Source organism: Lontra canadensis, unplaced genomic scaffold (assembly GCF_010015895.1).
Source record: "Lontra canadensis isolate GAN:19392208 unplaced genomic scaffold, GSC_riverotter_1.0 scaffold53, whole genome shotgun sequence".
In the NCBI taxonomy this organism is placed as follows: domain Eukaryota; kingdom Metazoa; phylum Chordata; class Mammalia; order Carnivora; family Mustelidae; genus Lontra; species Lontra canadensis.
In genome coordinates, this window is record NW_022631047.1 from 9,406,953 (window position 1) to 9,424,570 (window position 17,618).

Genomic DNA, 17,618 nt, shown 5'->3' on the forward strand with positions numbered 1-17,618 from the left:
GGAGGACACTCCACAAGGCTCAGTGCCAGGTGTTTATTGCCCCCCCCCACACGTGGGATTGCTCACATACACAACACACACAGGCATTGGCATCATGGGAGAGAGCAGCACCTCTGGCCTCTGGGTGAAGGACAGGGCGTTCGCTCAGCCCCTGGCCTCAGGGAGCGAGATGGGAGACGAGGATGGCTTCTCTCTCCTGCCTTCACTGGGGTCTGAGGGGGCCCACAAACAAATGCCACCCCTTCCATCTCTCAGCCATTGAGAAGCCACCTTGGTGACATGTTTCGTTCCAATCGTTTGTTATGTGGAGAAGGGATTGGCCTGGTCCCAGCCATTACAGGGGAAGGTGTAAACATTAAGGAAGAGGTATACTTTGGCCACAAAGGGGACGACACCATCAGAAGCATGTGTGGGGTGGGGGGTGGGGGAGGAGCACTGTTACTGAGCTTCTGAGCTATCTAGTCCCTGGCTTAGCAGGAAGAACAGGGAATATGGCCGGGGGGCTTATTGTTTGGCATTGATGATATCCACAAACTCTGGCTTGAGGGAAGCCCCGCCCACGAGGAAGCCATCCACATCAGGCTGGCTGGCCAGCTCCTTGCAGGTTGCTCCAGTCACAGAACCTGGGAAGGGAGAAGAAAGAGGGAATGGTCAGGGATGGGCTAGGAGGTCCGAGTCCACCCCTGTATCAGGTGGGAGCCAAACCCACTTACCTCCATAAATGATACGGGTGCTCTGAGCCACGGCGTCAGAGACGTTGGACTTAAGCCATCCGCGGAGCTTTTCGTGTACTTCCTGGGCCTAGAACAAGAAGCCAGATGAAGTAAGCCTTTTCCTGCCTTTCACTCAAAGGCTAAAAGACCCTGGGCCCCAGTGAAGAGAGGCAGTGTGGTTTCAGGGCAAGAACCCTGAGATCTGAGTCAGAATGCCACAGCTCCAGTACCACCCAGACCCTGGAATGGATGTCCTTGGACAACTCACTCTACTCTGGACTTGGGGATTCCTGTCTTTACTATTATTATTTTTAGGTATTTTATTTTTTTAAAGTAATCTCTACATTGAGCACGGCGCTTGGACTCCCGACCCCAAGATCAAGAGTCACATGCTCTACTTACTGAGCGAGGCAGGAACCCTGGGGGCTCCTGTCTTTAAAATTAGGGGTTGGCTCAGGTGATCTCTGTTGCAGTCCAGTCCTGCGCAGGCAGGTAGGGGAGGAGCAGAGCTCCTGGGCTCGGTTACCTGTTGGGGTGTTGCAGTCTTGCCAGTCCCAATGGCCCATACAGGCTCATAGGCCAGGACAACCTTGCTCCAGTCTTTCACATTATCTGCGGGACAGAGATCACAAATGAAGGGATGAACAGGAAGGAGCTAGCCAGCCCATTGCCCAGGGGATCAAGAACGGTGGTGGCCTAGTGCCCCCTGGTGGCTGTTGGAGGAACTCCAAGTGCATCTATACCATCTGGGCAGGAACAGAAGTGATACGGAGGATGCAAGGGTTCTCACCCTCCCCCTTCCCCCTTCCTGTATCAGCATGGGATGGGGATCAAGTCAGGCTGCAGGGCATCTGACCCCACCCTCTGTGCCTCTAGCCCTGGTCAGGCTCAAAGGTCCCCTTTTCCAGAGTTACCTGCGATGACCTTGGTTTGCTCAAAAACAACCTTCTCAGTGATGCCAGCTTCCCTCTCATCTAGCTTCTCCCCAATGCAGGCAATTACTCCAAGTCCCTCTGCCAGGGCATGGGCCACTTTCTGTCCAATCAGCTGTTGAGGAACAGATTTGGTGACACAACCCCCTTGGAATAAGGCATCTCTTACCTCCCTTCCTGGTTACTAACCTCATCTGACTCCCCAAAGACGTGCCTTCTTTCAGAGTGCCCCAGGACTACCCACGTGGCTCCACAGTCTTTGATCATGCCAGGGCTAAAGGAAGAGAGAAAGCCATGTTTCAGCCAAGAGCCCACCTGTGGCTCTCCCCTCAAAAAGGGAAGTGAGGGGAAGGTCCGCACAGGCCCCCCTCCTGCCTGCATCTCACCTGATCTCCCCAGTGAAGGCCCCGTTCGTCACTTTGTAGCAGTTCTGTGCAGCCACAGCAATCTTGGCGTCCAGCTTCTGCCTGGCAAAGTCGATGTAGGCGGTGGGGGGTGCACAAACCACTTCTGGAGAGTGGCAATGATGGCACAAGGGAATGAGGTCACAAGGAAGCCATTCTCCGGGCTCCATCCAGTGTTCTGGAGGGCCCTCGCCTTCACCTTATTTCTCAGTTCTGCCTTCCAGCCCTTTTCACTCCAGCAAGATCATCTTTGTCCACTTCCCAGCCCAGCTGGGCCATACCCAACTCCTTGAGCCTTCCAGGTGTCCCTGGGAGGCCATGGCCCTCACCCTGCCCTCTGCTCTTTAACAGCTCTGGTTCTGATTTCCCCAGGCTATTCTGGGCCTAGGCACCTCCTAGACTCAGCATTCTCTTGGAGCCAACCACGCCTCCCTTCTAAAATAGTCCATCCCTACCGCCCCCAGGCAAGGATTTTTAGCAAAAGCAAAAAGTGCCAACTCCTGGGGTATTATATTGGGGTCTTTGGGGAATAAACCAGGGCTTCTTTTGATCAGGCCGGTGTTTCTGTGACTGAGGTGAGTGGGAGGGTAAGGGCCGAGGACAGCATTCTTTGCCCGTGGGTGGCAGGGGGTGTGTGTGTGACAAGCTCATCGAGGCCTTGCGTTTTCCCATTTTCAGCCTGCAGAAGGCTGTAGGATCGCTCCTCATTCCCCAATTGCCCATCTTGTTTGGAACCTGCTCAACCCCTTCGTGGGAAGGCAGGCGCCATCCTCGCCAGTGAAGGATAGAGCGGAGAGCTCAGGAGGCCACCGCCGCCCGGGGGTGGGGGGACTCGGCCCGCCCAGCAAGGCGCGGGGAGGAGTCGCGGGCTACGTGCGCCGGCGCACGAAACATACGGACGAGGGGGCAGGTAGCTGGATCCCCGCACGCAGGCTCAGCCTCCTCCCCCACACGGCGGGGCCGTCGCAAGCCTCCAGTGATCGTCCGCAGGGGCTCCGTTCCTATCCCCGGCTCCCGTAGGGTCCCGGGGCCAAGTTCACCCACGGTGACCCCAGAAATCCCCTCCCGCCCCACGATCCGAGGGCACCCTTACATGTAGCCCGCCTTTCCCCCCCTCGACCCACCCCCGGTATTGCGGCTGCCGAGTCAAAGTCCCGACCCCCACCCGCCCTCGCGCCCAGCCCTGCATCCAGGTCCACGCGGACACCCGGCTAAGCGGGCTCGGGAGAGGGCGCTTGCCACGCCCGACCTCCCCCAATCCCGGCCCCCGCCCCCGCCCGGGCAGGGCTTACCGGTGTCGGCCGGCACCTTGGCTGCGTTCAGAGTGGTGATGAGCTCCCCCAGGTTCTTCTTCCGCCCGTTCATCTTCCAGTTCCCCCCGACGAAGAACTTCCTGGAGGGCGCCATGGCGCTGCTGCCGACACCCTGAAGGTCAGAAGCAGCGCGCAGCCGCTGCCACTGGCCGCTTATGTAGAGCGCCGTGAGGCAGAACTCCGCCTCCTCCCCGCCCTCGGCCATGGTTAGTCCGGCCCCGCGCCTGGAAGCCCCGCCCGCCGCCGCCGCCCGGGTCCGCCGCCCGCCGCCGCTGTTGCAAGGCTGGGATGTGACTCCTCCCCCCTCATTGTAGTAACGTTCCAGGGGCGTCCGGGGGCTCGGGCGCTTCGACCCCGCCGCCTGGCTTTCCGGGGGAGGCGAGAACCCACCCTCGGGGGAGCCCCACTTCACTGACTACAGCCCCCCAGGGGCCAGAGGTGCTTCCAAGAGGAGCTTGGACTCCCGACTGCTTGGCCTGAGATCGCATTGCTGGCCCGGACCGAGGGAGCTCTGAGGGGGCAGGTCTCCAACTCTGAGAAAAGGACTTCTTCCCTCCGCTAACCCCCCCGTCGGAGTAGCTGCATCCCTGATTGCTGAGCAGGCACCTTTGACCTATGGGGGGAGGGAGGGCAGTCCCACAGCTACGCGGCCAGTAGGAGGGTTCAGAGGGGGAGGGGCGGCCCTTGGCACTTGGGACCCCCTCTGGTGTGACTGCCGGAGGGACGGCAGAGTTCTTCACCCCCATCTTTGCTCTGTGTCATCCCACTTCACTGCCCCTGATCTGACAGTATCCAACCCCTAGCTTTCTTGCACTGCCCCAGTGCTTGCTCCCCCGCCCCCATCTCACAGCCCATTTCCAAAGAGCTCTAGAAATAGTGAAAGTAGAGAACGGCCCAGGGAGGGGGCAGAGGCAGCTCTCCTGCTGGCCCCAGACAAGATCGGTCTCCCTCCACGTACCAAACAGGACACAACTTAGCCATTGTACTTTTTATTCACATCGTGTATTTTGGCATTTTCCAGAGAAGGGCAGGGAAGAGACAGGGTTGGGGAAAGACAGGCTGGAGGGCGACGGGGATCCCCATTTCCCTCACAGCCCTCCTTGCCTGACCACACAGGGAGCAAACACAAAGAGGGAGGGGAGGCACGGACGCCCCCTCCCCGTGGAAGAGGCTGCACAAAGCTACACCCAGGCGCACACACAAACAAGCCCCCCTCCACATCAGGGGCCGGCAGGGTTACACAGAGAAGCAGAGCACTGTGGCTTCAAGGGGCGGGGAAAGCAACAAAGTCTCCTCACGACAGGTGGCCGGCCCCTGCCATCCCCATCCTGCTCTATCCCCAAAGTCTCTCCAGTGTTCCCAGCTTTGCTTGGCCATTCTCCTGTGGCCTCGAGCTTCTTCCCTGCTGCTGAAGACAAAAAGAAAAAGGGCACAGAGCAGGGGTGGTGGTGGCTGAAGTCCATCCCTCAGCCCCTATCCCTCATGCCAGATGGTCTGTCCCCTGTCCTCAGCAGTAAGGGGTCAGGGCAGGCTCTTAGCTGGCCACTCTCTGGTAGAAGTAGATGTAGCCCAGGTCCTTGGGTGGCTTCTCAGAGGCACACACTTTCTGGTCATTGTAGATCACCCACCTGGGGAGGCGGGCGGGGGGGAGGGTGGAGAAGGATGAACAGACTGGGCATCCACTCCGCATCAGTTAGTCTCTGACACAGCCCCTGGAGTAGATCCCGGTGATGCCGGGGCAAAGGTCCCCCACATTCTCAACCTGGGCCCCTGCACCCACAGGCTAGCTGCTACCTGCCTGAAGGGAGTATCCCAATCCCATTCTGGGCTTGGTTTTCAGATCCTCCAGCACCTCTTTGGCCACCCCCACCCACTCCTTCCAGGCCCAGGACCACCAACTCTTTCTGGAAAGGGCCAGCCAGTAAGTAGTTTAGGTTTTGCAGGCCATCTGGTCTCTGACACAATTACTCAACTTTCCTGCTGCAGTGTGGAAACAGCCACCAACGACACCTACATGAGTAAGTGTGCTTATGCTCAATAAAACTTTATTGAGAAAAGCAGGTGGCCTTGGGCTTTCTGTCATCGGCTGATCCCTGCGGTCAGGCGTTCTATGCATTTCTGGTGTCTCTGCGCCACCCCATCCCCCCAGCAGCCCTTTACCTTCTCCCACAAATATCCTGAAGACTTCAGGATGTCCCCATTCTTCCCCACCAGCACTCCCCAGTTCCGAATGTGCCCTGCCAGCCCCTCACCTGCCTTCCTTCTTGATGTGGCAGACATAGTGACCACACATGGTAGAGGTGCCCATGTGACTGATGAAGGCAAAAAGCTGATACTCTAGAGGAGACAACGAGAGGGGTCCCTGAGCACCAGCGCAAACTCAGGACGCCAGTCTCAGGGACTGGGGGGCAGTGACTGGGTCACAAGTCTGTCTTGGCCTCCTAGAATCCCACCTTCAGAAGCCACGTCAGTGGAAAGAAGCTTCTGCCCCCTCTGCTTCTTGAGGGAAGCAGAGCTGCATGGGAATGAGGAACTGGTAGCAGACTGACTAGACTCCACTGGCCCATCCTGCTTCCCAGGGACACTCACTTCCAGGCCCATCCCGGACTTTAGGTCCCACTGGCACGGACTCGGAGATGGAGTCGGCAGCCGAGCGGCCCTCCGAGATGTCCATGGCGGCTTCTGCATCCAGGTCATCAATGTGACTGAAGATCCAGTCCACAGCCCTTTCTAAACTATTGTTCTTCGAGAGGAGGGAAGCGTTACTCTTTCCAACAAGTTCAGGGCAAGAAAAACCACCAGTGAAGGCCTCAGCTCCCTCAGCGCAGCCACAAAAGGGAGGAAGCCTCGGCCTGGGCTGTCCCACAAAGGTCTGGCTCACAAAGGATGGAACCTCACCGCCACCCGTTCTTCCCCATGGGCCCCCAGTCCTCAGCCAGGGGCACCCCATACCGTGGCCCGAAGAGCTTTCAGGGCCTGGTCCCGGGAAAAGCCCATGGAAACGATGGTGCTCACGCAGTCCTCCGGTGGGGGGTCAGCTGCTGCACTAGTGGAGCCAGGCCCGCTGGAGCCAGGCAGGATGAGGGGGTTTGCAAAATCTGCGGGGGTGAAGGGGTTGGAGTGTGTGTGGGGGCGGATGGGGGCCCTGTCCCACCCTGCTGCCCAGCCCAGCCTACCTGGATCGTCCATATGTGACATGACCCAGTTCATGGCGGCCTCAGCCCCACTGTTGCCCGTGTAGTAGACAGCCTTGCGGCAGGCATCCATAGGGAAGCCCATCTCCACCAGCTGGATGATGACCGATTCGTCCAACATGGGTGCTGTGGGGGGAGGAGTGAGGGCATGGTAACACGACTCCGTGGGCCACTATCTGCCCCTCCTGTCTCCCACGGTCCAGCCCCCCAGCCCTCTCCCAACCCCCCCACCCCCATTCCATGCATTTTCCTTCCATGGCCTGGCACCTTACTCCAGAACCAAAATGGTGGCACGCCATGATGTGGATCCCGCAGTACTAGAGACACAGAACTGAGGCTAAAGCTCTCTCATAGATCCCCCACCTCACCCATTCTCACAGAATGGGCCCCATTTCTGGAGTATGATGCCTGCCTGTCCCCACCCCCAAGTGATGAGGTGACAAGGGCAGAGAGGCAACTGGCCAGCGCTACTGCCATCCACACAGAGAATGCGGCTGGGAGTGCTCTAGTCAGTCCTCACATCCATCAAGAGGGCAAGGGAGATTTGAAAGGAAGGGCAGGAGAAACACAAAGGACAGGGTCAAGGGGAGGCAGGCAGAAAAGACCCCCATTGGCAAAGAAGATAGAGACAGGCAGGAAGAAGAGTCACTAACATGTCGGAGAGGAGAAGTGAGGGGAGCAGAAGGAGTCTTCGTCTTCGTTGCCATAGAAACCAAGGCTACCTTTGGGCTCATCCGGAGTGACCAGGGGTGGGGCAATGTCAGGCAGCTCCTCCTCTCCAGGCTGCAGCCCTGCACCCCTCAACTGGGAGATGTCCAGCTCCTCCGGCATCTCAATGGACACGTCTGTGATCGCAATGGTGGGAAAAGGGTCACCTTGGCAGCTCCCTGGGGCCCTCCTGGAGAAAGCACTTGGGGTTCCTCAAAGCCCTGCCCCACACCGTGGCACTGCTCTGTAATAAGGAGCTGCTCAGAGCGGTTCCAGTCGCGGGGATCCTGGTGTCACGTAATGGTGGGCCTGGGAATCAGGAGGCCTGGCCTCTAGTCCTAGAGCTACCTGAGATATGCTATGGACAAGAGCGGGGGCCTCCGACTCGTACAGCGCAACGATCTCATACCTCTGTGGGTCTCGACTTATCAGGACAGGACATGAGGTGAAATCAGTAGTTCTCAAAGCCGTTGGGGCAGTAAGACTTGGGAGAACCGTTTCAAGATTATCTAAATGAGAACCTCTTACCAAGTATAAAAGTAACACCGTGAGATCCGCTTTTGGTTCTGAATCATCAGTGTAAAATCAAGTGCTTTACTATTTTTAGTCCATGCTTTTCAAACTCGGCTCATTTTGAAATACTGAGGGTAATGTTTTCCTCCTTTAGAGGAAAGTTGGAGAAACGCTAGGTTACACATGGTAAGGCCCCTTGTTTTTCTAGCATTTTCTGCTTAACCTCCCTCGCTCGTCCCAGCCACCATACCCAGTTTCTTGGGCACCCAGTCTAAGCCGAAGGTGAACTTCTTGATCTGGATGACCAGGTAGTCAGGGAAAGAGGCAAATCGTGTGGTCCTAGGGAAGAGAGAGCATTCTGGTACCCAGAGAATCCCAAAGTTCTCTTCTCCTGAAACCCCCACCCTGGGGTTCAGCCTCTCATGCGTAGAAGACCTGAGAGCCCAGAAGACACTTCAGATTCTTATCTTGCCCTGGGCAGACATCAGAGCATCTGCATACAAGGAGCAGCAGAAGCCAGGGGCCTGTCAAAGGGGTGGGGGTGGGAGGGGGGAGAATGGCTGAAATCCCTTAAGACCAAAACACGCTTTCAGATCTCAAGCCTATGCCAACGAAAGAATGAGGCTCAAACTCAGGCCATTTGCTAGAAATCCAAACTCTGTCCAAAATGCAGACTGTGTGTCTTTGCCCTGCCAAAACCGAGGGCACGAGTAGACAGAAGCTGCACTAGAACGTGACCCTGTCCCACAAGAGAAGACGGCGTGACAGGGACAGGACAAGGGGATGTGGCAATCATCCACATCGACTGCTGCTGGGGCCTCTTGCTTCCCTCAGAGCCAGCTCCAACGGTTACAGCCCTGAGGAGCCAACCAGGAAGGGACAGAAGACTGAGAACGAGGCAGAGGATATCTCTGGGATCACCCTGACAGCGGCCCAAAACCGGAGGTGCAGACCACCAGGACTTACTTGACAGCTACAGATTTGGCCTGCAGGGCTGTGCTCCAGAAGTCATCCACCTGCTCCGGGGCCCCGTAGGCCTCCAGGCAGGAGCTGAAGGGTACCTGGGCCCGGACCAGCTCTGGTAGTGGCAGTTTCTCCTCCTCAGCCTGCCGCTTCTTCTCCTCATACTCGAGAAGCTCCTCTGTTGACAGAATTGGTGGGTGAGTTCTTCAGAGGCTACAGCCTCTTGCCCTCCTTTTTTGCCTGGCCAGACCGGCCCTGGGGCCAGGACGATGTCAGCTGTCCCCTGCTCTCCAAACCCACGTGACCCATGCACGGCTGATCTTGCCTTTGGCCCCAGCACAGCGCTGACAAGCCAAGGTGCTCCTACCTCCCCGAGACAGCCCTGCTCTGGACTCCCAGCTGGGGAAGGAGGGCACCCCGTGGGCTCTGCTTCCATATGTGTCCTAGCGCCCCTCCCAGGCCTCACAGCCCCACCACACCCAGGCCTTGCTGGGAGCAACCTGCCTTTGTTAAGGGCTGTGTCCATGGGCACAGGAAGCTGCATGATATAGTCAACTCGCTGGGTGTACTTGACCTTCTCTGTGGCCAGGCACTTGATCTTCTCCTCCACCAAAAAGCGGAACACCTCGTTAGGGTTTTCAGAGCTCCGACAATTCCTCTACAGGAAAGAGCCAGGGTGAGGAGGTCTGCGCGGTCAGGGAGGGGAACGGGGGCCTGACCCTGGGGCCTCACCCCGGTGCCATCATAGGAGACAGTGGTGGAACATATTGGTATTTTTCTCTGCAGGCAATAAGCATCCTCATCTCATTTTCTCTGGGTGTATCCTGCATTCAGCTGCAAACCCATTGAGCAAAAGGATCGCTGCTTAGCTTTCCCAGTCTCCACGGGGGCACCTGCTACTCACGGGGAAGACCCGGTGCACGGAGACTCCCCGTGTCCCAGGGAGGGCCTGACTGGGGCTGACTGGAAAGAATGGGCAGGAGGGAGACAGGCGAGAGCTGCATCAGAGGAAGGGAGTGTGGAACGGCCTCCTTGCCATCTTGCCAGCTCTTACCTCCACCATGTTGATGAGGTGAAGAAAGAACTCTTGGGCATCCTGCTGCCGGTTGGTGGAGAACTCAGGGTGACCCTTGCCAATGAGGGCCTTGAACATCCGAGGGGCGATGCCATCTTGAACTTCCTAGGTAGAGCCAGCGCAGCGATTCAGCTGGGGCTCAAGAGGCCACAACGGGCCTTTTCTAGACATCTCCCAGACCTCAGTCTCCCCTTAATTCCAGAGCCTGAAAGGGATAGAGTCCCAGACTCACCTTTTGGTCTGGGACCTGCTCCCCATCGCCTGATTCCGGGGCTGGCTTGGAATACTCTCCCGAGAGCAGGCCGTGGCCCAGTTTGGCCCTGCGTTAACATCCAAGAGAACCATTTAGCTTCAGTCCACTAATGACCATCTGACCTCTCTTTGTGTCTTTCCTCCCCAACTCAATCTCTGCTGATGGCCCTTAGGCAACTCTCTACAATGTGAAAAACCGCAGACTTCCCAGGAGCCCAAGTCGAGGCAGACAGCACGGCTGGAGGCAAACACTACGCTACTGCCCACTCCAGGCGGTGGTCGTGGAGGAGAAAGAAGGCATGGGGGCAGCGAGGCTCTCAGGAGCCTCTGTACACAGGACCTGGCTACATACACCTGGGTGCTGAAGTCTTGGGTAGGGTCCGTCGGGGCATTCTGGAAGATCTTCTCCAGCTTATCCACATACCTAAGAGCCAAAGGAAGCATAATTAGAGGTGCTTTGGCATGGGCTCCAAGGGAAAGGGGAGGAAGTATTACCCACTTGCTCAGGGAATAGGCTCCCTCCAGAGTGGGGAGTTACGGGGTTGAACCACAGAGTCCCCCTTCTTCCCAGCAACCTGCCCTTCCTTCCCTTCCCACTGTGCCAGCATAGTTCACTCCGCTACCTTCTTTCCCAGTCTCCTCCCCAGGAGTGAGCCAGGGGAAGGGAGAAGGCAGCCTGGGAGAAGGGTAAGGACAGCTTCCATTATCTGGGATGAAAGAGGTCTTTCTCCTAGTGTCCCAGGCCCTCCCCTTTCCCCAGGGGCTACATGGCCACAGCAGGTCCTCATCTGCTGTCACTGGTCTCAAGTAGAGAGAGCCTCCCCTCCCCACTGAGTCAGGCAGAAGGCCAGGGAGCGCCCTGGGATCGGTGTTCTGCCCTCAGTGGGACCTGTGGGGCTGGGGGACAGTGCTGCTCGAACTGATGGGTGTGCGCCAGCCACAGTGTCACAGGAACGAAGACTGAGCCAGAACACAGAGGTCCTGACGGTGGCTTAAGGAGTGTGGCCTAGAGGCTGGCGTCCAGCAGAGCTGTGGGGCAGGGGTCCACAGTTATGGGGAGGGGGTTCCACTTACTTCCTCTGGAAGTCGGGGATGCTGAAGAGCACCTGGACCACCGAGTTGAGGTAGCAGCTGTTACCCAGGTTCCGGATGCCCGTGTAGCCAGGCCCAAACAGGGGCTTCAGGGGCACACCCAACTCCTGGATCAGCTCCCATTCACCGATCCGCTGGTTCATATCGATCTCCAGTTCCGTCATCGTCTTGTCCGTCTACAAGGGAAGGGGCACTTCAGACCCGGTGAGAAACTCAGTCCTGGATTTTTCACTCTGATCCCTCATAGCATCCGGGACGGTCCCCAGCCAGAGCTTCGAATGTGTATGATTACGGACTCTCATACAGGATACACACTGGCTAGTCCTAGTCCCAGTTCTGGAAGGTCATACGCAATTGGTTCCTATGCCTTGAGTCATCAGGCCTCTGCCCAGGTGACAAAAAGAAATGAATGGGATTCCCTCCACTTGAAGTATTTTTTCCATTCTGAAGTTAACCCTTCTCACCCCTCAGCTCTGCACGCAGGTATCACTGCCTCGATCCCCTCGACTGGCCCGGTCCTCCTGGTATACACCACTCCTGCAGCGCCGGTCTGTCTCTCTGTGTTGTTTGTTTGTTTGTTTGTTTGTTTTGAGTTAGGTGCCACACTGGGCATAGAACCCAACACAGGGCTTGAACTCACAACCCTAAGATCAAGACCTGAGCTGAGATCAAGAGTCAGATGCTCAACCCACTGAGCCACCCAGGCGCCCCTCTAGGTCTCTTTCCCAGCACCCCTCGGTTTGTGGTTAGTCACTCATTTTCCTGAGCAGATGATAAGTGTCTGCCTTTCTGTCTAGAATATGAGTCTGTCTTAGTCACACAGTGCCTAGCGTATAGTAGGTACTCAGTAGTATTCAATGAGTGAATAAATGATTCTAGAAAGCTTTTCAAAGGAAGCGCAAATGTCCTGGGGACTGGGATAACTGTGGCAGCTGCCGCTGACACACTGCTTCAGCCTCAGGCTGGGATGGGCCTGGCAGGGAGGGATGAGGAGCATTGGAATCCGAAGGGGACCTCACCTTCTGCATCTTTAGCATGTCAATGCCAAAGTGGGACAGGTGCTCAGCCAGGTTGGGGTCCAGGACCATGTCATCCTCATCATAGGAGTAAACGTCTAGGGCAGGAGGCAGGAAGAGTGGGGTCAGAGGGGGCAGCTCTGGACTGGCCAGGCCTCCAATCCCACTCCCTGCCCCATGGGGGCGCTGGTGGGACAGAAGCATGAGCCCATAAAGGCAGCCCTCTTTGGCGGTGCTGAGAGGCAGTGCGGTCATGGTTATGGTCACCGGCCCTTTGGAGACTGGCTGTCAGGGATGATGGTGTGAAAGAGGGCGAGGACTGGAGTTACTTGTCACTCTACCGTGCAGGGTAGGGTGTTAGGCTCAGAGGAGTTGGAAGGATACTCATTAAACAGATAATGCTGGTAACCTCTAAGAAAAGGACTGGGATTTGGTGGGTTAACTGAAGATTTAGTCTCATCTGCAACATTTTCATTGTTTATCAAGAGAACGCACGGACATGTTCTGTCATATGCAACGAATAACAGTTAAGACACACTCCAGCAGGGAGGGAAAAGGGGGAGGGGCGGGAGTACCGGCTCCATCAGGTGTGATGGTGCCCAGCTTGACAGCTAACGGGTAGCCGGTCTCCCTGTAGTGCTCCACGGCATGGTTGTTGCCCCCGCTGCCATCGAAGTAGCGTCGGCCACAGAGAATGGAGCCATCTGTCAAGTTGAGCCACAGGTTCTCTCTCATGTCACATTTGGAACACTTCCAGCCACTAACCCGGGGAGAAGAAAGTCACTGAAACAGGAGTCAGGGGTAATGGCATTGGCCCCCTGCCAGTCCAACAGCTCCCTCTTCTCTCCTTTCGATGTCCTTTTGCTGAGTTCATCTCCCCTAGTCCCCCTCCTTAGCCTGCTCCCGACCCTCTCTCCCACCAGATCCCCCGGGAGGGTGGCCTCTCTGCCATGCTCTGGGGAGTTGTACCACAAGGTGGAGGGGCCAGGCCTCACCAGGGAGGGATTCGAGCTGGGTTGTCCAGCTGCTTGAGGTTGAAGGCATGCTTAGACACCTGTCGTACTTCTCCATCCCAGGCCTGCACCTCCTGCTTGCGGGAGGCTGAGTCAGCTGACAGCAGGGCCTCCACCGCACTGGTCACCTGGGGGAAGCAGAGGGTCAGAGATGGCACCCAGCCCTCCCCCGTCCCCTGTCCCTCTACCCCTCAGTCTCCAGCTTTCTCAGGGCTTGCCTAAGACTTCACTGCTCGGGCCCCACTAGCCCTAGAGTCCCTAGTAGGGTGGGATGGTATTCATACCCGATCTCTGACAATGTCAGGCAGTCCCCCCAACCCATCCCGGGCAATCTCCAGGTAATCCGGCAAGATAACAATCTTCACATCCTCATCATATTCAAATTTCTCCTCGCTGAGGTCAAATCCGCCTTCCATGCCTGGTAAAACAGGGAAGAGGAGGGAGGGTAGGATGACCACCACAGGTAAATGTCCCTCCTCCCGTACAGCATCTCCTTGTGTCCCCCTCCAGAGCTCTAGGGTCACTGATCAGGCCCATTCTTCTGGGGCTTTCCTGGAATGCCTGAGAGCAGGGAAGACCAGTTCAGGAAGAACGGGACCATAATGGAACTCACCAATTGCCAACCGGGTGGGCTTCTTACGGGGGGGGATCTCCAGTGCTTGTAGTGGTGTCCTCTTCCTTCTGAAATCAGGCAGGAAGGGCCAGGATCAGCAATGGGTACCAGGGAAGGGACAAATGGGGAGGATGGACAGGACAGAGTGGGTTAATCTTAGAAGGGAACGGAACTAAAAAAAAACACGGGTGCTGAGTTCTAATGATACCAACAGAAATAGGTGAGAGGGGGAAATCGAGGCCAATAGGAGGTCAGAATGGAAGAGACAGATTCAAAATGGAGGTGCAGTGGAGCATCAATGTCCCCCGGCCTCGCCCCAGCCCTGTCCCTACCGGGCGCCGGGTCCTCCGGAGGTGCAGGTAGACTCGCTGGCCTGTCTTGTTGAAATGTCTCTCCACATACTGTTTCCCAAAGCCCAGGAATGTGTTCATGCAGATGTACAGGCCACCCTCAGACTCCTGTAGTACAAGAGGCAGGGGGGAAAGCACAGGGAGGATACAGCCTTGCCAGGTGGGGAAACCAAGGCCCAAGGCCGGACGTTGCTGGTTTCCAAAAGAAAGGCTCTGTTCTCCAACACCACGTGGCTCTCGGGAAGTCATTTAGCCTTTTAGGACCTGGTATATGGCAAAGATTCTCGCCCCTCTCCTATGAATTTGATAACAACCACGGATACCAGGGGCGGAAAAACACCTGTCAGTCATCATTCCTCTTCCTTCTTGATCCTTCTTTGGGCTCTGGAGCCTTCCAATCAATTGCAGAGAACTCCCTTTACTTTTTTTTTTTTTTTTTAAGATTTTATTAATTTATTTGAGAGAGAGAAAGAGAGAGCGTGCACAAGCAGGGGGAGAAGGAGAGACAAGTTCCCCACTAAGCAGGACCCCAGGTTCATGACCTGAGCCAACGGCAGACGCCTAATTGTTGGAGCCACCTAGGCACTCCCCTTTTCCTCTTTCCTTGAGGTAAATTGGAGTCAAATACTATGGATTTCCAGGGCCAGTGATTATATTCAGAGGGAAAAGGGGTCCTTTCCCAGGAGAGGAAAGGCCTGCATGCCAGACACATAACCTAAAGCAGGGACACAACACCCTGTCTCATCTCCAGGACTCAGAAAACCTTCCGGACTTGAGGAGCAGAGATGCTAGCACTTGAACAATACACCCAATTCCTGAGCTTGCCAGCAAGCCCAGACTTTTCCTTTACCACACCCTACTAGGTCATTAAACCTTGGTCTACACTGGGTCTTCTCCCTCCTTTCCTGCTAAAGCCTAGCTCCAGGGTAACAATGCCTTGTCCGGGGCTCACTGCTATACCTGGGTCTCGTTTGGCAGGGACACGAAGACCAGCATTCTCCAGCCACTACCCAGCTGCCTCCCCTCTGACCAATAACTAAAACCCCCACTGAAGTCCATCAACTGCCAACCTCAAAGCCATTCCCCCCATAGAATAATCTAGCAGCACCTGCTAAGAGGGCTAAAACACATATAACCCAGGAAGAAATCAGAGAAAAACAAGGGTCCACCCCAAATCACAGCTAAGGAGAGAGGATGAGCTTCTCTAAAATGGAACAAGTCTGCCAGTGCCTTTGTGAATAGTGATGGATAAGGTGGAGGAGGTAATCGGAGAAAACAAGAGTCTTGCCTCAGATCTGAGCTACGACAGGCATCTTCTGCCTTGAATACATGCCTCAGTGGCCTTGAAAAATTATCTGTGATATGAAAAATAGGGCACTCTCTAAGGCAGTTCTTGGTCCCATTGATTGCTCTGTACCACTCCCTAGAACAGTGTGGATTACAAAGTTGAGGAGCAAATGGGACATTTTTCATCAGGGAGGTCAAATAAGCTCCCTTCCTACCATGAACACAATCTGAAGATCATCAAACATGCCGGAAGTCAGTTAGGAAAGCAACTAAGCCACACTGGAGATCTCCTGATTTGGGATGACAGGAGGAAAGTATAACAAGCTTACAAAAACACCATTTGGATTATTTGAAGCAGTTACTAAAGAGAGACAGACAGGAGTGTGAAGAGGGACCCACTGACTTCTACCATCTGTTGGTAATTAAGAAAAACCTTTCCCTCCTGAGAAAGACAGCGCTTCACCCCGCACTTGATGAACTGGGTGGCATGTGGGAGCTCCCGGGTAACCGAACTCCTTGGTTGGAAATAAAAATACACTGGTTTCCTCAAGACTTGGGAACCCTGGAGCTCTGCTCTGAGCCGTCCTCTTTTAGCTTTGCCAAAGCCAGACTCCAGAGAAGCTGCACATTGTCTGAGGCTCAGATCAAAGCCTAGCAAACCAAGCAAACCACAAATCGCAGTGATGATCCTGAACTGGGCCTTAGATCATGCTGCTATACTCAGCACTGGTGATGCATTAATGAAGCCTTTCCACTCTGACTTGCAGTTTTCCCAGCCATGAGCTGGTCTGGCTCAATACCCTGGGCAGGGCCCAGCGGCCGCTCGTCGGGAGGGGTAGCGAGGGGGGCGGATCCCAACCGGGCTGCTGCCCTCTCAGTTAAGGCTCTGGCCAGGCCAAAGGCTAGTCTCCGCTTGAGGGTGACACAGGAAGGCAGAACTGCAGGAAGGGAGGTTCCGGGTGGAGCCTGCAAAACGTGAAGCATGGTATGGGTGGAGGCTTTGTCTAACTAGTCGAGAGTGGGAGCGGGATGGGAAAGGGGTCTTAGTATCCTCCACGAAAGACACCGTCTCCCTGGGAATACTTTTAAAAGGGTTCCCTCTGCTCTCTGTGACGGGCGGGAAAAAGAGAGGGGGCTGCAGTCCCAGGTCACCTCAAAGGAGAAACGACTAGAGCTTTCCTCCCTTCTTCTCTCTCTCCTCCCTACCACCAATGACCCACCTCCCCGCCCCCTGTCTACATTAACCATGGGTGGAGTCTCTCTAACTCGGCCCTTCTCAGAACCGGCCTTCTTCACAGTCCCCTCCAGACTACTAGGCGCCCACGAACTGCAGTCCCCACCCTCCAACCCTAACCCCGGCCCCGGACCGTGCGGGGTCGCCCCATCCCTCCCACACGAGACTACAAAACCCGGAGGGCCGTGCGCGGCAGGCAAGGCCAACTCCCAGGCTTTCGCAGGGGTCCACTTGGGGGATGTAGTCCGACGGTCGGATGCGCCTCTACCTTGGAACGGCAATGAGGGGAGAGAGCGACTACGATCCCCACAGTGCTCCACGAGAGGGGGAACGGGCGAGGCAGGCGCGGTGGCTTCCGGGGGCGGTAGTCATACGACAGCTCCGGCTAATTAAATGCAACGGCAGGGAGGAGCGTGGGAGACTACAAGTCCCATGGTGCATCGCAGGAAGGCGGTAGCCCAAGCCTTGCAGGCCCCGGCAGAATGACCAGGGCGATGGAAGGAAGTCGTGCTCGCTGCGGGCGTGAGGAATGGGCTTACCGGTGTGTCGAAAGAGAAGGCGCACTCGTCTTTGTGGACCCGGTCTCCAGCCTTAGGAACCCGGATCGTCGGTAATACTGACAGCAGCGCCTCCTCACTCAGCTCCGCCATGACACCGGCAGCAGCTCCTCCACACACAGCGGCTCCCACCGTTCCCAGTCCCCCACCCCCTAGGCTTGCCGGCCAATGAGCACTACGCGTTAGGTACATGCGCTAAAGGGAGGACGCGCGAGAGTGGCAGTTGGACGTAGCCTGCCTACTAGTGCTCCGCCCTCTGCCCCACTCTTGACTAACGCCAATGAAAAGCGCTTCTAATGCAAGCGATGGTCGAGAGAACCAATCCCACGCTCCCAAGGGCAGAGCGCATGTAGAGCAGCGAGGAGGGTCCCGGAGTTTTGGATGCTCGG

The 17,618-nt window shown here is 56.3% G+C and overlaps 2 protein-coding genes across 2 annotated transcripts; both read right to left on the reverse strand.

Annotated features, from left to right (window-relative positions):
- Positions 1-203: 203 nt before the first annotated feature.
- Positions 204-3,606, reverse strand: TPI1 (triosephosphate isomerase 1). The gene is made up of 7 exons (XM_032874716.1): positions 3,342-3,606; positions 2,032-2,155; positions 1,835-1,919; positions 1,628-1,760; positions 1,240-1,325; positions 714-801; positions 204-623 (listed from the first exon to the last, which is right to left on the reverse strand). The coding sequence occupies exons 1-7, from the start codon at positions 3,565-3,567 to the stop codon at positions 505-507; spliced, it is 861 nt and encodes a 286-aa protein (XP_032730607.1). The 5' UTR covers positions 3,568-3,606; the 3' UTR covers positions 204-504.
- A 729-nt stretch (positions 3,607-4,335) lies between these two features.
- Positions 4,336-17,529, reverse strand: USP5 (ubiquitin specific peptidase 5). The gene is given in 21 exon segments (XM_032874717.1): positions 4,336-4,990; positions 5,615-5,699; positions 5,952-6,105; positions 6,315-6,460; positions 6,539-6,682; positions 7,210-7,401; positions 8,028-8,116; positions 8,744-8,918; positions 9,245-9,398; positions 9,795-9,920; positions 10,048-10,135; positions 10,420-10,491; positions 11,142-11,335; positions 12,179-12,273; positions 12,751-12,935; positions 13,171-13,316; positions 13,473-13,606; positions 13,802-13,835; positions 13,837-13,869; positions 14,134-14,259; positions 17,212-17,529. Coding segments are annotated over 21 exon segments (2,676 nt in total). The 5' UTR covers positions 17,422-17,529; the 3' UTR covers positions 4,336-4,896.
- Between the last annotated feature and the right edge of the window lie 89 nt (positions 17,530-17,618).

What these genes read in the sequence shown, in the direction of transcription:
- TPI1 (XM_032874716.1), bottom strand. Translation starts at nt 3,567, where the DNA reads ATGGCCGAGGGCGGGGAGGAGGCGGAGTTCTGCCTCACGGCGCTCTAC. An exon ending in CAAGGTGCCGGCCGACACCG is followed by an intron (nt 2,156 to 3,341) that starts GTAAGCCCTGCC and finishes GCCACTCTCCAG; the next exon opens with AAGTGGTTTGTGCACCCCCC. An exon ending in GCAAACCAAGGTCATCGCAG is followed by an intron (nt 1,326 to 1,627) that starts GTAACTCTGGAA and finishes TCTGTCCCGCAG; the next exon opens with ATAATGTGAAAGACTGGAGC.